Here is a 21,715-nt window from a genome sequence, read left to right on the forward strand (position 1 = left end):
CAAATCTGCAGTCTGTGGCAAGGATGCTAGTCCGTGCTGTATGTTCAGCATACAAAGATAGTACTGGAACAGTTTATAAATAATATAGGGGCCTTCAAAAACTGAAAACAGCAGTATGTCAGGGTGAAAATTCACTGAACTGTCCCGCTTTGGTTCCTGAGATCATTGAATTCAGGTATTTCACTTAAAAAATAAAGTAAGGTCAGGCTGTGTCAACATCATGGAACTCAGCATATCCTTCATTCATGCAACCTGTAAATCCGTGGTAGGAAAAGACATACTTTATGTCTTGTAGTATCTTAAAATACAGCATTCCTACAATAAGTTTGCCTACTTTGCTTATTTAATGTCTCCATTTTCTTGGAGCAACTCCCGCTGCTATGATGAAAACAAGTTCTAGATACTCACCATAGTTCTGCAAAACCAAAGGCCTTGCTTTAATTGTAACAATAATGCCACTATTGTGTTTATCTACTTTGCCATCCAAAGAATTCCAGCAGTTGCATGCCTGCACACCAGTAGGATGATTGACATTGTTGTAATAAGGTTAATGTTTAAACTTCCCACCCGTGATAACTAAAATATCCAGAGATAAGGCTGAAAGTCAATTTGTAATTATCCCTGCTGTGCCAAGATGTTGCAAAAGATTCTAAGTGGAGGGTAATTTAACTTTTCAGTCCTAGCCATTAAAAAAGTAGTAAGAAGAAGGTGAAAAGCTTGGGATGTTTGTATCTTGACTTTCCAGGGAAAAAAAAAAAAAGGTTTTTGTGATTCCTCCTTATTCAAACTGGGAATAATTTCCTCTGCGTTCTACTGAAAATGTCCTTTTTATGTTTTGAATATAGTAAGTTTGCCTGTTGTTTACTGTCCATGGTACGTGAAGGGAATAGATCATGGTTAGCAAATAAGCTACTAGAACATTTAGTATGGAATAATTCAATTGAAATCCATTTCGTACATAAAAACAATATGCGATAATTATTTGTAGTCATTGTAACTAAAGTACTGTCCTCAGAAGAAATAATATCCCTTCAGTCATGTGCTCTGTGGCTTCTGTGAATGACCTGTATTAATTCAGTTTCTAGAAACTGGCTCTTTAAATTAACATTGGTAACAGCTTCCATGCTAGACTATTGAAATAAAGGGTATTTATTACATCATTGTCCAAATGCGTCTACTTAAATAAAAAGTATTTGTTTGCAAAAAATATATATATTTTAAATCTTTTACACAACGATCAGTATGCATGCCATTTTCCATTTCAGACTAAGCATACATTTCAGATGTGGAAAAAGCAAGCATGTTGAAATAATTTGAGGCATGGGTATAGTCGGATCAGTCTTGGTAATCCAGAAGGGAGGGGTGCCCAGTGTATTATTACATTTCGTATATTATTTTTCAAGAGATGGATGCAATCAGTCATCTTCTCGCATATGGTTTGAAAAAAAATTGTCTTGCTGGCAAGTAAACTGTTATTTAAGTACACAATCCACGGTACTACAGAAACAGTTTTGCCAAACTTGTCCAAGTATTCTCACATCCTTAAAGTTGGTATAAATATCATTTATAGCAAGCCGTTTACTTCAGACTATATGGAATGCCTTCCTGCTCCCCTGATCTAAGTGTCCCAGTTTGCATTATGGCCTTTATTGCTTCTGTTTGATGGAGTGATCAGTAAAAATTTAATGACACTATAAAATAATAAAAATGTCATTAATTTACCACGGATCTTGGATGCAGTGGTTGTAAAGTTACATTAATAAACAGAATATTTTTTACAACAAAAAGCATTGTTACGTGGGAACGTATAAATAACACACATAAATTTAAGAGCAATTTTACTGTTAGCACACACATTATTATGGAATAGCCAATAAGTGTATAAAACATAGTATATAAAATTTTATGAAAATATACTGTGCACATCAAAAATTCAGCTTTTATCCTAGTGCAGAGAAAAGCCATTATTGTGTGCTTACTGTTTCATTGCTGTTCTTTCACAAGATCACAATTTTATATTTGTTTCTAGTCATTTGAAGTTTGCAGCCTTTTCAGAGGTAGGGGCTACTGCTTCCTTTTCTTTTACTCCTTGCTTCACTAAATCATTCTTTTACCTTCCACATGTGAAGAAAGAATTGATACTTTCTGCCAGAACATGACTGAAAAGTTGCTAATTTAATGCAAAGCTAAAAATAATGCCAAAGGGGTTGAAAGGCTTGCTTGGCGACTCTGGAAATAAGGGATAACTATCTAGCAGTCTATCTGTCATCACTGGGGCTGCTCCATCACTGACTGTGATAATATGTGAATATGATGGATGCCACAGCCTTGTGGCTCGTAACATTTAACATTCATCAGCTCTCACTAACGGGGGCTTTATAATTTAAATATCTTTATTTAATATGCAACATCCACCTCATACATCATAATTTCAAAGCACTTAGAGAACCAACAGTCCTGCAAGACAGTTGAGCAGACTTTAATTTTTTCAATAACTTTTACGTTTTCTGCATGTTTGTGACTGACAATGCATAAATAAGTGCCTAATCATATCAGAGAATGGAAAATTAAGATTTGGCTGCTAAGAAGAATCTTTTTTCTCTTCTTTTTCTCATATTAAAGAAGTGATTATTTTTACTGTGTGTTCAATATATAAAGAAGCACAAAGGATCTGAATTGTGCTGGGAAGAGCTTTCAGTTTTCTAGTGCAAACTCCAATTGACTGTGTTGATCTCGTCATGAGAAAGGGTTGTCAGTGTCATGTCCAAAACCCTTTTTCTGAAATTTAAATGGGAAAACTTAATGTGATCATACAGTATAACTCCATAGCTGGTACAAAAAATCAGTTCAAAATAGAGGTCCAAAATGCTTTTTCACCGGAAACAAAACATTTGCACTGTCCATAGTGGTGCACTTTATTACAAACTCACCAAACTTTTCTATTAATGTAGGTTAGGGAGGTAGCAATATATCCAGTAGTTGATGTATATGTGTGTAAATGTTCACGTGTAGGTAACGTTTGTTAGTGCAGTAATGTATAGCCATTTACTTTTAATGAAGGTATGTCTTTTTTTGTTCATATAGGACTATTATGTGCAGAATCATTCTTCCTTTCAGTCCTTGCTCATACTAGGAAGAAGGTGTACTTTTAAAGGATTTTTAGTGCAAGTAACTATTCTCTTTGGGATGAATTCAAGACGGGAGCAAAGACAAACCCCATAAAAAAGGATTGGAGCCTAGTGGGACAAGTTTTCTCTCTAATAATAAATTTCATATGAATTTGCTGTATTTCATGGAACTGTAAAGGCATCTACTAGATAAATACATTATTAGTCTTGAGGAACATTTTTCTATTTTTTACAGTTCTCTGAATTTGTCTAAACCCAATGCAAATATTGAAATTTTTTTTGCAATCACTATGAAGATTCTTTTCAGTAAAAAGGCAAGCAAAGGAATGATTTTAAAAGGCATTTCAAACACTTAAATATAACTAGCTTTATTACAGGTTTTTATGAATTAGAAGGGGGTTATGAAATAAGTATAAGTACATCTCCTTTGTTTAACAAGAGCAGGCATTTTTATGGTATAAGTGCTTTCATTTTACTGTTCCTGAACCTTATCATGTAATTTTCCATTTTCTCCTGCCATGTCAAAATATTGATATTCTATCAGAAACTTTCTTTTTTTCTTCTTTTTTTTTTTAACAGAATATTTTCTGGTAAAATCAAAGAGAATGAATGACTAGAAAGATATTCCAAATGTGCATATTGATATGTAGCAGGGTCTGTTGATTTTTATAGCAGAAAGGTATTTCTCCTTCTGAAACACTTAAGGGCTGTTCTTCCAACAATACTGCAGGTGCTGTATTAACATCCTTAAGAAAAAGCTTTTAGCGCAAATATTTTAGAAGAGGCAATATATGTGCCAAAAGCTGTTTTCTTAGTACTGATCTTTGGTTTTATCTCAACTGCAAATCAGCCCTTTGTAATGGAACACAGAATCCTTGACAAACTTATTTTTTATTCTGTCTACCAGTAAAACAGATCCCATCCTGATGATTCAGGTGTATTGTTACATTGCACAACATCTCTCAGTAAAATATTGGGCCTCTAGCATTGCAGTGCCTTTCTGCAGTCACATTTCATTTGTAACTCTTTCTTTTCTCATGAGTTCCGTTGTGTATGTAAGCTCCTTCATCAACCACAGATTTTACAGAAGAAAATAAGTTAAGAAGTTAACCATATAAAATGCGGGGGGGGGGGGGGGGAGCGGGTTGACAACCGGAAGATTCTGAGAAACTTTTAGAAATGCAGTTGGTACCTGAAATGCCTCTGCTGCATGTTGTGGCAAATCCAGTGTCAGGTTGTGCTTTCTCATTTTCCTCTGCAAATTAAACAGAAAATAATTAAAAAAAAATCCATGGCTGAAGGAATCAAAAGAATGAGGAATCAAAAGAATTCCTTGTTGTTGGCCTGGTGGGGTTTTATTACTAAAGGATAATGATAATAGAAAATAATCACATTGGAAAATGGAAGTATTGGGAGGTGGAGTGAATGAGGAGTCAAGGCCATAAAGTATGTTTTGCCCTTAAGAACATTTCCAAGTTTCTAACCATCTTGCAGGAGAGAAGCTCCTAATGTTTTCTTCTTATGTCTAGTATGCACAGCACAGAACTAGGTCATTGAACAATAGACTGAACAGCAATCAGCACTCTACTTCTGCATAATGCATTAAGTATAACATGGAGAAACTGTTCACAGAGCTGAAAGCTGGTATTTCAAGTCTGTAAATTCAAGCTGACATGACATTTAATATTGTTTCATAGTAATGAACAACAAGGTTTCATTCATTCACAAGTACAACATAATGCCAAGTTTAGTCTGAAGACGTAACAACAAGGCAAGAGGGAAAACATGCTATGTTCCTTCAAATGAGAACGCTAAATTAATGATAACCATTGAACGCTTTGCTACTGATACACAGTACTACAGAGACTACTATTGTGAGACAATATTACACTGTCATTTATAGTGCCCTTGTCCAGCAGTTGATTGAGGAACTGGGCTAGCACATAAAATACCTTTCAGTTTCCACTTTCTAGTTCCAGGTTTCCTATGGAGGTCTCCAGCTCTCAAAAGGTTTCTGTTTTTCTAGGAGTGTGCATTCTTTTTTTTCTTCTTTTTTTTTTTTTTTAATCTCCTTAGGTTCCCTGTCCACTGACGTACAATTTAAATTCCCAGACAAAATAATAATATCAGTTCTGTCATCTATTATTCCTTCTTTCAAATACTTGTCTTTGAAAACCTCTTGCATAAAATTCAGACTTGTGTTTTCTCAGAGGTATGAATGCAAACTTGAATCTCATAGTGGGGAAAAAGTGCTTTTTCCATTAAATTAGCAGTATATTTCAATAGAAACTCTTCTTTCAACTTCTGAATTTTCATGTCTCCCAAATGTTGATTGTCTTTTCCAGTTTAAGTTAGAAAATAAGTGGAAAGGCAAAGTGAGCAGCATCGATCAGCACTGTTTGCTGCCAAGAGTGTTTTGTATTTGCATGTACAATCGTTTATGCGTTATGGCAGCGCAGATCAAAATAATCTCAAAGTTTTGGTATATGTTTCACATTTAAAACTGATTTTCATAAATGCAAACATTCAGAATCTGTAAAAAATTGTCCCTGAGTTAAAATCCTAATTAAATGCTCTCATTATTTGTTCAGATATAAAAAAATAAGGCCTGTATCAGTGCATACACATATGCACAGGCATATAATGAGAACTAACCTATATGGACCATTAAGACTACTTCTGTTCTTTTCCAGGAAAGAACAAGGTTTGAAAATTTAGGCCCACAGTTAACAGGGAAACCCAATGAAGATGGAAAACTGGGCCCTGGTGTCATCGATCTTACAAGGCCAGAAGATGCAGAAGGTGAGTTGCAAATTTGACTCTGGGTTATTGAACACTGCATCACAGAATCGTATGGCTGAAATGCTGCCAGTGTCATAAGTACTGTCTAGCTTACATCCCAGGTAACGCTTGAACGATATTTTTGTGAGACTGTAATAAGTCCATAGCAAAGGGTGGATACATGAAAAGGACTGTATACACCCCTAAGCCCTTCTGCAATGCAACTATTTTTTTTCCCCCCAGCAGCTGTTACTTAAGTGTTTTAAATAGTATTATTATATTATTATTAATATAAATTATTATTATAGTATTTTAAATAGTTTTTAAATAGTATATTTTATGCTATTAATAAGAGTATAGGAAACAATGAGAAAATTATCTCAGCAAGGCAATACATATATATTTTTTCACTGTTTTTTAAGGATTTAGCAGCTTTGAAGAAAGTTAGAGCTTTTTAAGTGTACCCATCAGTGCACTCACAAACTATTCAACATATAGCAAGCACAATTTTATTGACAGGCAGCTGTCAAATGATAATGGAAAAATAGTTCACATTTTCTATATGAAAATGTTTTTTTCATTATATAAGCCTTCAGTGCATTTGCACTCATTTCAGTGAGAATTCTATATATCAGGCATACAGTCTCAAGCCACAGGTGGAAGTCAGTGTTTATCAAGAGCGAGTTTAGTCTCTAGCAGGGTTACCATGCATGCTCTGGAAGTGGATGCCACTGGTATCCTCTCTACGCTATGATACATTAGAAGAGAACAGGTAGATAGATAGGAACCCTACCAGTCGCAGTGGTAAGATTAATGTACTATTCGGATAGAACATTATGCAACATCTTGCCCCCTCAATTTACTTCTGTTTAAGAATCATTTTGCTCTTTTTTAACCTGACAAGTTCTAGTTATGCCACTGTTCTTGAGAAAAGGTTAAAACATCTCTAAATTTTTCCACTAATATCCAAGCATCTGACAGGTTCAAAATTTGCTTTTTTTCTTGGATCAAAAGAATAGGACCAATAAACTTGTGGTTGTTGACAAATAGGGTTATTTTCAAATGATTCTTGAAATACTGTGACAGAATTTTTCTGATAAAAAGGCATTAATATTTTCTGTATACAGAAATATTCCTGTGAGCAGATTTTCTGTTCTGTCTCTCTCTGACCCAGAAATAAATGGTCCAGGTAAGGTCTCATGAATTGTCCCTTCATTTTGACATGCAACAGCACATGTAAATGTTATCTTTTCTTTACTGTATGTGTAGTACATGACATGCCTGTGATAAACCATCTTAGAGCCCTGATTCTCCTTGCTTGCCAACCAGCATACATTATCTTTAATCAGTCTCTAGGCAAACCAAAAAAGCTGAATTTAAAAGTATTTTGGGCAAGGACTTGTATACAATGGAGAAGCTGTAAGTTCAGTTCTAAGATGTTCCTGTATTGACTCACCCATACAGAGGAATAGTTAACTCTCAAATTTAATTCAGCAAAATATTCCTATTTATTGGCTTAATATCATGATTATCTTGTCACATGGAACTAACACATGCACCAGGAGAACATGCTGACATGTTTTTTGCTTATTTTTTTTTTTCTTTAAGTATTTTAACATAGGCAAGATTTCAGGTCTCCGTAACAGTAAGATAAGATGATGACTGAAGCTCATCAGCCATTTAGTACAAATAATATTCAGAAGGAGGCTAGCACGTTAATGAGATACTTCATATTTTCCATATTATATATATTTATAATTAATAGTTCATTATAAAACCAATAATTTCCAGATTTTAATTTCTAGGGAGTTGTTATTTATGAGCTTCATTTATTCATCCTTTATAGGATGTGATTGGCCATTGTTGTATTGTCTTTAAATAGAAAAATAATGAACAGAACATAGGTAAAAAATAACTTTCAGACAGGTGTTTTGCAATGATTATGATTTTTTTTTCTAGAAAAAAGGACTTAGGAGATACATGGACTTTCAAAAGTACTTGTTGACTAATCAGTTATTTATAAACTGCTTTGTAACGGAATTTCCATCCTGTGGCAACTTCTCATATTTCAACATGTTGAAGGATATATTTTTCCTCAGTTGGGATGAAAAGTTGCAACAGAATACTTACAGATACAGAGTTACTAGTTCGTATGACATCAAGTCCCTGATGACTTTCTTGGTTTAGCTCATTTCCTTCAACTCATCCTTTCTCTTTCTAGTGTCCTTAATTTAGTATCTTGATACACCTCGTGGTACTGACAGCTCCCCCCTGTTACTGGATAGTGCAGAACGAAGCTTTGACATATGTAACCCAAGCTACAGTGATATGTGCCAGTTTAAGGACAGAGTACATGTCTTTCTAGAGCTAGTGGGGCAGTTTGAGGCATGGTGTGTTGCCACATGGGAAATCTGAGTTCATGAATGGATTCAGATTTCCAGACTTTGTTTAGCAGCCAAGAGATGTCTCTGGAAAAGAGGTGCTGGACAAATACCTCTGCTGATCTGAAAAAAAAGTTGGCAGGAGTTCAAAACTGAGCTGCTTATTTGTCCTTCTAGTTGTAGACAAGGTGAATTTAGATATTAGTTGGATATAAAAAAAAGACATTCAAATATCACCCAAGTTTTGCCCCTTACCTTTGGCAAGCTAGCTAAGAGATGACACTTTTAGCGTGGCATCAGTTAGAGTCGAAGTCCATTGAAAACAGCGCTGCTGAAATATCAGCAGTTAAACTGTGGCATGATGTACTGTACCATGCTACAGATTCTGTTCGTCTTCAAGAATATTAATGCTTCTAATTGCCATGAAACTAATACAGATCTTTCTAGGTTTGCCATGTCACAAAGTTTTTTATTTGTGCTTCCGTACGTGTCTGTTTCAGCACTGCATTACTAATAAACTTGACAACTTATTCTTTAGAATCATGGAATCCTTTAGGTTGAAAAAGACCCTTAAGATCATCGAGTCCAACCATTAACCTAACACTATCAAGTCTACCACTAAACCATGTCCCTAAGCGCCACATCTACATGTCTTTTAAATACCTCCAGGGATGGTATCAACCACTTCCCGGGGCAGCCTGTTCCAGTGCTTGATAACCCTTTCAGTGAAGAATTTTTTCCTAATAACCAATCTAAACCTCCCCTGGTGCAACTTGAGGCCATTTCCTCTTGCCCTATCACTTGATACTTGGGGAAAGAGACTGACACCCACCTCACTACAACCTCCTTTCAGGTAGTTATAGAGAGTGATAAGGTCTCCCCTGAGCCTCCTTTTCTCCAGGCTAAACAACCCCCATTCCCTCAGCTGCTCCTCATAGGACTTGTTCTCTGGACCCTTCATCAGCTTCATTGCTCTTCTTTGCCCTCCTCTAAAAAGAGAGCTTTGTTGCATTTTAGTGTGTTGCCAAGGTCACAATCTCAACTGAATGTCAAAAGTTCCTAATAGCCATAGTCATATTCTTTGAAGACTTCGTGTGTTTCACACCTTCCTTTCTGTTTTGTCATTGTTACTTTCTTTTAATCTTTTTTCAATTTTTTTTTTTTAGTTATCATTTGAGCGCAGGTTGCTGTAGACATATTTAGATAATATTCATGTATTTTGTTGTGTGCTTTTACGCAAATAACAGTCATATAGAAAACCAAGATTTCTGAAGTAACATATTGGTGGTCAACTTTTGACCCCCTATCTTTCTTCATCAGAAATAAATCCAGATCTCTGAGGTCCAAGTGCAGTTGTGACAGAATGAGTGTGTGCCTGTTAGATCTGTCAGATGGTTTTACTCCCATCACCAGAATTTTAGAATGTCAGAGTTATGAAGTTTACTACATTTAGAGAAGATATATTGACTATTTGTAGAGGGCTTTTTGGGGGGGTGATGGGAGGGAGAGTGGTGTAACAGATTTATTCCTTAGCCGAGGACTCCAAATTTAGTCCCATTGCTGGCCATAAACTGGGGGGAAGTGCAGTTTGGGCTGCATCCTGATCCCCCAACTGATCTAGATCAAGGGGGCTATGGAAGTGCAGTTCCACTCCCTGCCTACTTGCACAGCTGCACTAAAGTGTGCAGAGACATGGTACGTGTCTGTCTCATCCCAACAGGCAGCCGACATAGACCAAATCTGGGAATTGCTCCTGGTTCCCATAGGTTTGACACAGCCTTTAAGGTTCAAGTAATTTGTTATAAGAAGTATCAGCAGACTTCTGTGTTTTATGGAATGCCTTTGTAATAGTATCTAGCAATGATTTCTCTCTACTCCTTATATCTTTTCTATAACATATGGCAGTGATCTAAGTTTGACAGGATCAGAGTCATGTTTTCCTTTAATTTTAGGAATGTTTGTAGTACTGGCTCATTGATCAGAAGCCGAAGCTACGTGTGTATTTTTTTTGAATCATGAATTATAAGACAAGTCTTGAAATTCTTTAAATTTAGCTCTATGCAATTATAAGACAAATATGAAAGGATACTGTAGAATGACTTTTAAAACTTAACTTGTTGTCCCTGCCCAGTGTGTGAAACCTTTTTAAGATTAATGGTAACTAGTTCTACTTTCAGAGATGACCTAGCATATGAAGTCGTTTTCAAAGCTTGTGTTACTCATACTGACCTGACTGTCACCTGAATGGAGGCCTGAAAATCATCAACAAGAGTTTTATATTAAATACGACATAAACTGACATCTCTATTACCTCCTTAGCTACCAGCAGGACTGGGCTAACCATATTAAAAATCATGTTCGGACTGTATTCGAAAACATTGCTACTGACTGCGACACCATTGATGAATAATCCACAGCTATTAGATTCATATCATTACCTGGAAATCCCAGTTGTCATGTTAAAATATATGATACATTTGTAGCTAGCAAAATTCAAAAACATGATTTGAGAGCCTCATAAACATTTGGTGACTGGTATGCAAAATTATAAGCAACAGCCAATTATAGAACTAAACAAGGATTTTTTTTTTTTCTCCAAACCTCATCATTTTAAAGGAAACATCATTCTTTCTGTAGGTGGCTTCATAATTTTGAACATGTGAGATTGTCAGTACTGAAATACAGCTAACTGGCATGGCCGTACCAAGACAGCTTTGAATCTAGCTATAGCTACAACCCCTTTTTGAATATGACTGACATGCATCAACTGACCAGAGTGTGTAGAATATAGTCAGGAGCCATATGTGAAACCTGTTTAAATTCCAGGTGGGGGAAACCTAAAGTATTTCATACTTAGTTATCTAAGAATGTTGGATGATCTGAATATTTTTTTTTTTTTTTTGGTTCAAGTTCCAAAAAAGATATTCCTTTCGCAGATGCTCACTTTTGGTGATAGTGCTGCTTCTTTTGAATCGTATAATATGCTCTATGTTTATGGATCTTGTGCTTGTATAATGTGCTCTATGTTTATGGATCCTTCTGGTTTTGTGGTTGTGGTCAAATGCTTTGGAAATTTGTAGGAAGCATGTTAAGATTTTGTTTTGTAGTAGACGGAAATCTGCAGAAGAGACCTAATGTTCCTGTTGACAATTACTGATTTTACCTTAGCTCAGATTGCAGTGTGGTTTCCTTCAGCAGTCATAGTCAGGGATTCAAATTCCATCAAGACCTGATCTTCATTCCTGCCAAAGAATTGGATCTGTTAAAATATAGCTTTCTTGATTGGATCCTGGGCTCAGGGCAAAAACATCTGAATGTTGCTGTTTTGCCACTGCCTCACTGTGTGATTTTTGTAACAGAGAACTAACTTCTCTGTGTCCTGTTTTCCCAAGTGAAAAATCAGATGCATTCTGAAGCTAAATTCATTTTTATAAAGCAAATGGAAACAGATGAAAATGCCGTATTAGTACTTAACATTTAGTTCCATGTTTGTTCGTGTTAATATAGTAGATTTCAAGCGCATGGGAGTTAAATATTTGGCTTCGCAGTTTGCCATTTGGTACAACATACACAAAGACCTTTTCTTCTGAGTCCTGTTTGATGTTTTCATTTGTTCTGTTTCTCATTTGGCACCTTTCTTGATTCTGTAAACTGTATTTAGCACTTGCTGCTTCTTCCTTTGATACTAATCTACCAGTGTGTGTTAAGCATGGACCATAGTTCTGAGGATAGGTATATGCCTGCTAGTTTAGATAAAAACAGTTTTAAATAACGTGATGGGATCTGACTGTCCACTTTATCTGTATCTATGTATTTATTTATCCTTGTATTAAACTATTACTTTTCAAAGTCTCCCAAAGGATAATATCTGCTATGAAACCTAGATGTTGAGTTAGTCATTAAGAGGTATCTTGGAGACCTTAGCATAGGATTGGTACCAGCCCACCTTCTTAAATTCATTGACTTAGTGCCTGTGTCCTTCCTTTCACTGCCTGCTGTCTCTTACTTTGATTTGTAAATTCCTTGGTTTAAAGATTCTGGTTTTCTATCTACCAAGTCATTGTTTGAGATTACACAGCTTTAAGCCTTATCTGTTTGATCATGGTATCTTTCACCACACTCCAAGAAGGCTGAATGCAAGCCAGTTGGGGACTGCGAGCTGCATAACCATTGGTAATAGGCTGGTTCCAGTAGTAAACCCTAGCTTGATCTTATTAATTCCAGTCCAGATATATACAGTTTTTGGTCTGAACCTGATTTTGGACCTGAGCCCAAGCTTGAAGAAGCACAAGCTCACCTTTGCTTTTAAAAGAACATATTTCTATTCAACAGTAAGTGTAAGAACCCAGTTCTGCAGCATTTCAGATGGTGGATTTGCTGACCAACATACAAAGTCATTGAATTGCTAAAAATTTGCAGGAATTAACAGCAGTCTGCCTCTTTTTGTCCATAAAATTAGCACTTCCCATTCATATTTGACTTGGGCTAGCCACAAGGCAAGGCATGTTGTAGTACAATGAAAGATTCTACCTGCCCAAAAGCAAGGGAAATTGAATGGCAGAGAAAGAAAGAAATGGTGTTAGGTATCATCATGGATTTAACCAGTTGCCACAACATGGTGAACAAGGAGACGTTGCAATGGCAGCAGCAGCGGTGAAGGTGGAATCATGTAGAGGAGAAGAATGAGTGAACTGGGGAAAGACAGGGAGTCTTTGCAATGTAGAAGGTAGTTTCTTGGCCGTGTGGGGAGAAGTATGAGAAAAAGGAGCTACAAAGGGAGCACAAAGCTGATAACTAAGGGTGAGGGGAAACTGCTGCCTTGTCCAAATTTCTGTCCATCTGTCAAAGCTTCATTTTTCTCCCTCCCAGGTGATAGAGCAGACAAGTGCCTAGGTTTTGCAAATCTACTAAGTAAAAAATAGATCAACACTTTCTTAAAGGAGCACTCAAAGCCTCAACGTTGTCATATATGCCCAATAGTAAATAATTGCTTGTACAAAAGGGTGACACAGTTCCTTCTTAACTCCAAAAAGTGTTGACTTTGAGCAGCTGAAGAGGCAGGTGAAAGGGAACCATATATTTGCAGGCAGATCAATCTTGCCAGGCTGCCAACACAATCCAAACCTGTGAGGTAACTTGTTTAACACCCTCCTATGCAGAGGTGTAAACAGCAGGTAGTACACGCATGAAAAAGCATCACCTACTTTTGTGACAGTGCTTCATAAATACTGGAGGAAAGAATGCCTCTCCACGCCAGTATTTGTCGCACATAAATATTTGTAATAGTTGCTATGGCAGTTGAGAGGGGAAAGATGAAAATCAGAAAACAGTGAAAGCTGTCTGAAAACAAAGAAGTGTTTCCAAAAAGAATGCAGTAAGCTCAAGTACTGGAATTTTTATTCCCCTGAATTCTTATTATAGCTCTTTGTTTAAAAAAAAAAAATCCCATAAGTGTATCTTTATTATTTAAAGATAAAATAACTTATTATCTTGGTTAATTAGACCAGATGCTAAAAGGTGGCCTTCATTAATTGTGGTTGCCATTTTAAACACCCATGAATCTATTTGATTGTGCCTGATACTTGAGTGATACACTTAAATTTTTCAGAATAACTCATAACAGATCGGGAATCTGGGATAAAGTACTTAGGCACAGTATTACAGTTGTGTTGGATGAGATTCAGCACCTCAGCCCTGGAATAACTCAACGCCTGCAAATGGGATAGGAGTAAGACATTATGTCTTTAAGAACCATCCCATCACTTTTCTGATGGCAACCACTTCATGAATCTCATTGTTGTCAGTATCCCCATAACATTTTACAGGGGGAACTCCCACTCTGAGTACTGAAAAATGTGAGCTGGGGGTGTGTGGACTGATCTTCCCATGGCATTGAAACTTATTTCTCTCAAGACACTAATATTTAACATACAGTATGCTTCTCACTTTCAGAATAATAAATCTGGATGTCCTCCAAAAGTGTTACCTTTTGATTTTCAGCTGTCTTAGGTATTTTTTTCCTACTGCTAAATATGAGGCTTTCTCGTTTGCTGTTTCCATGCTACAGTAGTTGATTCTTATAGAATAGTACCTTTATTTAAAAAAATTCTAGTTAGAATTTCTGATGTTGTACAACCAACCACTGTTACAATGCCCTGAGTTTTACATAAGGGTGCCTATTAGCACAGTTACGGTTAAGGGCTTGTCACAATTTCCATTATATAGTAAAACATTATTTTCAGGAATTTAGAACAAGGCTGTAAAAAGTAACTGTGGGCTGCAGTTTTACACAGAAAATCTTTGCCCATGAGAAAATTATTGTCACAAATGCTGAAAGCAACAGTCAGTTTGCTTAGCTATTTTTAAGTGGAGTGAATGAAAAACTAAATATAGTAGTTCAGTGGTTTAAAACATTTTTTCACACTCATATCCAGCCATCGCAGGTGTAAAACACCCCATGGTCCTGATTCTTAGCTCTGCACATGTCTCTGTATTGCTCCAATATTGCAAAAGGAGTTTGAAGCTGCCTAAAATAGCGTAAGATTTCCAGGCACTATTGAATTTTCAGCTGACGGAGAAAGCCACCATTATGTCATACTGCATGGAGGAGGGAGGAATCTTGCCCTTCTTCCTTATCTCCTTGAGCACAGGGAGTGGAGCAGAAATATGAATACATTAAGGAAAGAACATCATATCTTCTGGCTAAGCATAAGCAATTGATACAGATTCAGACAAGTCCTCTTCTTTGTACAACTGTCTGTTTTTCTAAGTCTGTACTGCACACCATTTTCTCCTTCAGGAATCTCAATAACTCACAATAGAAAAGTGTTTAAGAGCATTTGCCTTCCTTCCACGTAGATATGCCAAGTATCTAAGCAAGTGTTTAGTGCAGAACTTAGTAGCAAGGGGACAATATTTTCTTAATTTGTACTTTGATTTAATTTTACAGAATCAGGGGTCCAATATGTGTGGGGGGTGGGCATTACAGTATCTTCACAGCTTCTGCAAATATTAAATGATTATGTTTTCAATTTGGCAGGAGCGGTTTCACAGAAAGTGCAATATTTCAAAAAAAAGTAATTTGTAAATTTTCACACAAGCCCCTATTTCATGGCAAATCCCCCATTTTCATCCAAACCAGGTAAATGTGGCAATATATTTGGACATGCCATTGCCCTGTTTGTAAAAATATCTTCCTGGCTTCACTCACAAATCCCAAACGCACAGGTGTAGCATATTTGAAAAATTAGCCTTGAGACTTTTTCCTAACATTTATTATTAGTTGTTAACTTACAGCTCCTGTTATCATGCTGCTTTTGCTTCTCTCCCTTCATGATATATTATTTACTAATTATATTATTAATTAATATAATGTCAGCACCCCATGTGAAAGGCAAGAAGAAATGGCATATGAGTATCCTAGTCCTAGGTCCTTGCCATCTAATTACTGATATGATATGACAAGTGAGAACAGCAAACACTGGATGGAGGGAATTAGTTATATTGGTACAAAGAACGATGTTGCATATGCTAGAAGGTGACAAATTCAATTGCAGATTGAATGCAGGAAATGGGCCACTAAAGCAGCGATTCCAACGCACATTAAAACCTTTTGCAAAGTATTCTGCATTTCATTAATATCACATAATTTGAAGGAGGTGGTTTTGTAAACATCTCTCACGTTGTTAAACATAGTTCTCTTTTATAAACCACATTGTACTTAAGCTTTTAAAAGTCATTGTTTTGCTACATAGGAGCAAGCAAAGTTGTTCATTAACAGTGTTCAGCCACACCTTGAACGATGCATCCACCAAATATGAAGTCAGGCTGCCTTTTTTCTCTGTGGTGTATTCCTGTCTGTCATTTCTCCATCTTGAAATAAAACAAAGCATTGACTGAAATATGAATGGATCATGTCCTATGGCCCTCATTCAGGCAGGATTTAAAAAACCCAACTGTTAGGGATGACTGAAGACTGCAGAATTAATCCCTGTGTTTTAAATCAGTATCTTGTTTTCTGGATGTTCTAGGTAACACTGTAATGTCAGGAGAAATTTGAAATTATGTGAGTAACAACTCTGCTGGCAATAAAGCTGTTACTCTTATTGAAACATTTTTAGGTTAAATAGATTAGTTCATTCTTATTTGTATTGTTTTGACATTGAATATGATTAATTTAGTAACAATAATTGCTTAGCTGGTAGAACAACAGTGTTTTTCTGAAAAAAACCCACCAAACAAAACAAAAGAAACCCCAAACAACAATTTGCAGTATTGATATATCTTGTCAGATACCTAACAATAATTATTAGTAATATTTCTCTTGGGCTGGGCTGTTTTGGCCATGGTTTTCCTTTCTGTGGGCCTCTACTTTCCTCATTTGAGTATGAAATGAAATATCAAAGAGAAACAATAGTGTTCGTGGGAATGTTGATTGTAGTTAGACCTGTCGACTGGCAATCCCTCCCTTCTGGTGTCATTACTTAGGATGAATAACTTTCAACTTAAATATGTTTCACATTTTTTTCTATCAATAATATCTACGTCAGAATGGGGTTGTTAGCATTTAATTAATTATCTCTGAAGGGTCTTGAAGTCTGCAAGTGGCACGTGATTGAAATATCTTATGACACTTATATGCCTCCCCAAATTTATAGTAGACTGCTTCTTCATCCCAGTTTCTATCTAGATGCTTTGTGGATCTTCACAGAATAACTTCTAGTGCTCTTATGTTACAGCACAAGTGGGACTATGTAGGCCACTGAGGGCTTAAGTCAGGCCTTAAGTACTAATTAATTCAGTTAACAGTCCATGTAATTTAAAATACTATTGTATTTTTTTAGCTGTATTCCATGCCAAATTTCCATGAGGGTTAATTTTGCCATGAAATGTGGTCACGAAATCTAAACTGTTTGTGTAAGCCATCAAGAAAGTAGTTGCATTTAAGAGTTTTAATTCATTTAAATAATGTAGATTTGGGTATGGCTGGCTGTGGAGCATGGATGTGCTAATAGCTTATTTAGAAATATTGTTGCAGTATTTAATATGACCCAACTAACAGCTTTAAACACTGGTGAGTGAACTGCTACCACTGATAGAATAGTTGATTTCATTTCACCCACAGAAGATATTTCCCTATGAATTTTAGCTCTAGACTTTCAAATGGGGAAAGATGTATATGCAGGTTGTGAGGATGGCTGTGAGAACTGGTGCTGTGTTTTAATTGAGATTAAGAATTTTGCTTGCATATGTAAAACAAATGTCCTAAAAAAGTAAACTCACTGCCACCAAAACTGAAAACAAGGCACTTTGGAAAATGTATGCTGATATATAACTGGCTAGAATTTCCTTCATTTTGCAAAGCCACGAGCCACATGCATCAGCTCACCACAAAGTCATTAGGTCTTTTTAAACTCAGATGAAAAACATTAACAAATACCACAAAAGGCTTTAGTATGGCCCCTTTGTTCATTCACATATGGCAGTTTATAACTCCTGCACCACTTGGGTCGTGTGTTTGTTTAAGCTGCCTCCATCAGGCCAGCCCTGAAAGAACAAAAGACATCTTGAGCGATCCTAAGCAGGAAATGGGCTAATCTAAACATGGCTTGTGACACTATAAGTAGAATAGAAAGGGGAGGGATTGATTAGTCATTAATGTCCAATTGACTCCATATGGATGTTGCAATAATAAGGCCTTTTTCAGTGCAGTAGCAGAGTTATTGAATTAGAGGTTTATGTTTCCTCAGAGCTGACCTTAGGGAATTCTGTTTTGATTCTTCTTGTTGATGTTTTAAAGAGAATGGAGTCTCTTAACAGGAAAAATAGAAGTCTTATCATAACTGAGTGTTGCATGGATGTAGCTAACCTGTGCTACAGTATATTCCCACCTCTTAGTATTTACTTAGCACATTTCAGAACCCTTGCAGGTGAAATATTTTAGAGCCCATTTAAATATTCCAGTATTTCATGAATCACTCATGTCTTTCTCAGTTTTTTCCCCCTTTTCATTCACTGACATGCAGCCTGTAAGAAATGTTCGGCCCTCAAATCCCAGCTGAATAATATTTGTTTAGCATTTGGAATGAAAGCAGCTTGACAAACAGACACTTCCCTGTAGAACATTTGTGCCACTGTGTGACTACAAGCATCCCCATTCCAGAGCTGGTCGTGTTTCCAAGTGGGTGTTAGTTTTGCCTGGTGATGACAAGACATGCCATAACGACAATAGTTCATGAGATACCCATTTATTTTGCCTCTCTTGCTGGTAATAAAGAATGAGAAAATCTCCTGAATGTGGATGGGGATGAAAAAGTAAGAGGCAGGCAAGGTGCAAAACAGATAAATGTTACACTAACACTGCTACAAGTAACTTAGATTCCGCTGAAGTAGTAATTTTTGTAACCTTCTCCAAAATTGAACTTAAATCACTCATCATTTGAACTCAAAATAATAGCTAAATGATTATTCTTGTATTCTAAACTTTCCAAAGCTTCTTTTGTCATTCTATTCTTTCCAGATTTGCAATTTTTATTTGATTTGAAATACTGCTATATCTTTCAAAAAGGCTGCATTCGTCTGCCTACAGGTTAAGGGCAGGAAGAGGGACTGCTAAGCCGGTTTTTCATGCTCCCTGTTTTTACAGCATTTTCATATTTATGAGTAACCTATCTCTAGTAGTAAAAGAGTGACTCCTGTTTGCATGTTCATTAGATTCTCGTCTCTGCAGTGCAAACTGCTAGTAGTGCAAGTTGTATTACCACAGACAGGGCCAGGTATTTTGGAGGTCGCAATCAGTCTTTTCCAAAGTAGACAAAAATGTCATCTCAGTTTAATGAATAACTGATGATAGGAGCTTTACTACTAACCAGCCACTCTTACACTAGGAACGTGGAAAGATCGTCTTTATTTCTACATATCCTATCTTGGTATATGTCTATGGAAGATGGTACGGAGTATATTCTTTAGAGTAGCCAAAGATTTGTTATCTGGGGTGGAGTCAAAGGATATGTATCACTTCAAACATGAATCAGTGGCCAGAGTGTGAAGAGTAATTAAGGAATAACAGTGTGACTGACAAAAATCTCTTTATTTTTGCTGTTACTTCATTTCTCTTTCTTTCCTCATCTTTTTCTCACCCCTTTTTTGCTCCTTTCTATCATGTTTATTATTGTTTGCATTCTGGTAACATGTAAAGGCCCAGTCTGAGGTTTTGTTGTGGTAGATGATGTATAAAATGGAAGGTAAAACCACATCTCATTAAAGACAATAGTTTTAACCTTAATGTGGCCAAGATTTCAGGGAAGATAAGAGATGGTGCCTGTCCTAAAATTCTTGTCATTATAAAAGGTCAGAAACTCTGATAAAGGCAGGAATAAATCAATAAACAATGTAACAATTGTTACTGTTTGTTTCTCAACTTTTAATTCATGTGAAAATCTTTATCTTCTATGTTGATGATCAGATTCTTTTCTCTTTGTAAAGAACAGGGGTTCTTCTTCTCCTGCACTGTCATTAGAGAGCAATCAGGCTCTTTTGGAACAAAAATATTGTTTAAAATACTTTAATGAAGCTGTAACATTTTTAGATTCATTCTCTGGTGTTTTTTGACCCAGTATTGTCCCTAGAGTCTAGTCTGGAATCCAGCTTTCACAGAGGAGTTGCCTGCCATATATCCACAAAAACTGATCATTCTCCTCTAATCTGCTTTTAGTTTTAAATCATCAAAGTCATGACAAGTTGAGCAAATGCAAAGCATCTAGGAAGTGAGGCAGTCTACACCCTCAGAAGCTAACAGTGTAACTTTGAGAACAGTCCCAGCCTTTAGGCTGAAGTGTAGACTTCTTTGCCAACTAAGCCATTAGGGCAGCCAAACTGTACTACTTTTGCAATAAATCTTAATTCTGACCAAGCTCTTAATTCTGAAAACCAAAACCTCCTCCTGCGATTGCAGTATGAACAGTAACTAGCAGATAAAGCATTAGTTGCCATAAAGAGACAATTACCAACTTCTCACCTTTCATTGGTAGGACATTTTTATTTTATCTGTTATTTTGGGTTTATTATTTATTAGGCTTTCCTGAAAATATTTTCAGAAAGAAGTAAAACACCTACTTCTTTGCAGTTGTATGTGTCTTTTCTTTAAAAACTTCAGGCATCTCATTCAGCCTCTGTCAGTACTATAATTATCACAATAAGAAAAAAAAAAATCCATACTTTGTAAAACCTGTTGAAATTGTTTATATAGGGCACAACACTGTCTAAATATCTGATTGACAGGATGAAGTACCTACGAACAACCAGTTTGAAAGCTTGTTCTTATGTGTTTCAACTTGTAAGAGCTCACTGAGCTAGGTTCTTTTTATATCATTAGCAGCTCATTTCTAAGCTAAAAAGGTACTGAGACTTTCTGGCTCCCCGCGTAGAATCACATGCTAACAGAAGTATTTTCTTGTAATGCTTTATAAACTGAATTCTGTAGTTCTGAGATAGTTAGAAGAACATGGAGATGATATTACCTTAGTTATTTGCAGAAATTCATTTTGCAGATGCTTTTGTGATGGCCTATGGGTCAACTTGCAAATATTCCCCCAGAGATCAAGCACAAAGAACATCAACTCTTTGGCTGCTTTTTCAAATTCTTCAAGTATGGACTTGCTTAAAGCAGATGCAGCCAGAGCTTCTTGGCCTTCTTGGGATGGTTGTAATTTATTACTCTAAGTAAGAATTGTTTTCTAACATAAACTTTCTCTGAAAACAGATCATTTATGGTGGGTTGGGGTTTTTTTTGGTTTTTCTTTTTGTTGTTGTTGTTGTTGTTCTCTCTAAATTATATCCAGATTAAAAAGCTGGCCTATAATCTTGATAGTAGTAAAGGTACTCTTTGCCTTCATTAGGATTGAAAGGTCAGACCAAAATTGTGTTAGAAAGGGCTAAAGACAAACTCCTTAGCCATAGTGAATAAGTACCTTTGGGAAAGTAAAAGATGGAAAATCACCATATGGATTCAAATATGTTTTCTTTCATTTGTTGTGAGTAGAGTAGCTGAATAACAAAAGACAACTTTTGCATGAATAATAAATTTTTTAATTTGTCACTAACTTCCTAATTGCCCACATACCAGTTACAAATTTTATAGTATTATTTTAAAAGATGGAAGAGCCATTACATGATATATTTGATTTTTCTCAAATTATATAGCCGTTTGTCTCAATAAATGTTTCAATGTTGACTTACTATGTTTGTAACTTATTATAGTTTCACAATAAGTATATCCTCTCAAAAGATGGTGTCTTTGATATGCATGTTCCAAGCCTTCTGACAACAATGGACAGAGCCTCATTAACCATACACACCCCTAAGTTGGTCCTACATGCAGGTCACTCAGCAAAACTACTGTTGTTTTTTGCAATAAAAAGCTGACTG

At 36.2% G+C, this 21,715-nt stretch overlaps 1 protein-coding gene across 8 annotated transcripts in view; it reads left to right on the forward strand.

Moving 5' to 3' along the window:
• Window positions 1–21,715, forward strand: part of SOX6 (SRY-box transcription factor 6) — a 382,363-nt gene that overhangs the window by 341,111 nt on the left and 19,537 nt on the right. For all 8 annotated transcript variants that reach the window (XM_069803757.1, XM_069803759.1, XM_069803760.1 and 5 more), the window contains one exon: window positions 5,822–5,930. In XM_069803757.1, coding sequence (XP_069659858.1) covers window positions 5,822–5,930 — 109 coding nt within the window. The remainder of the gene's footprint in view (window positions 1–5,821; window positions 5,931–21,715) is intronic.

The sequence above is a fragment of the Haliaeetus albicilla genome, chromosome 16, assembly GCF_947461875.1.
Source record: "Haliaeetus albicilla chromosome 16, bHalAlb1.1, whole genome shotgun sequence".
Taxonomy (NCBI): Eukaryota; Metazoa; Chordata; class Aves; order Accipitriformes; family Accipitridae; genus Haliaeetus; species Haliaeetus albicilla.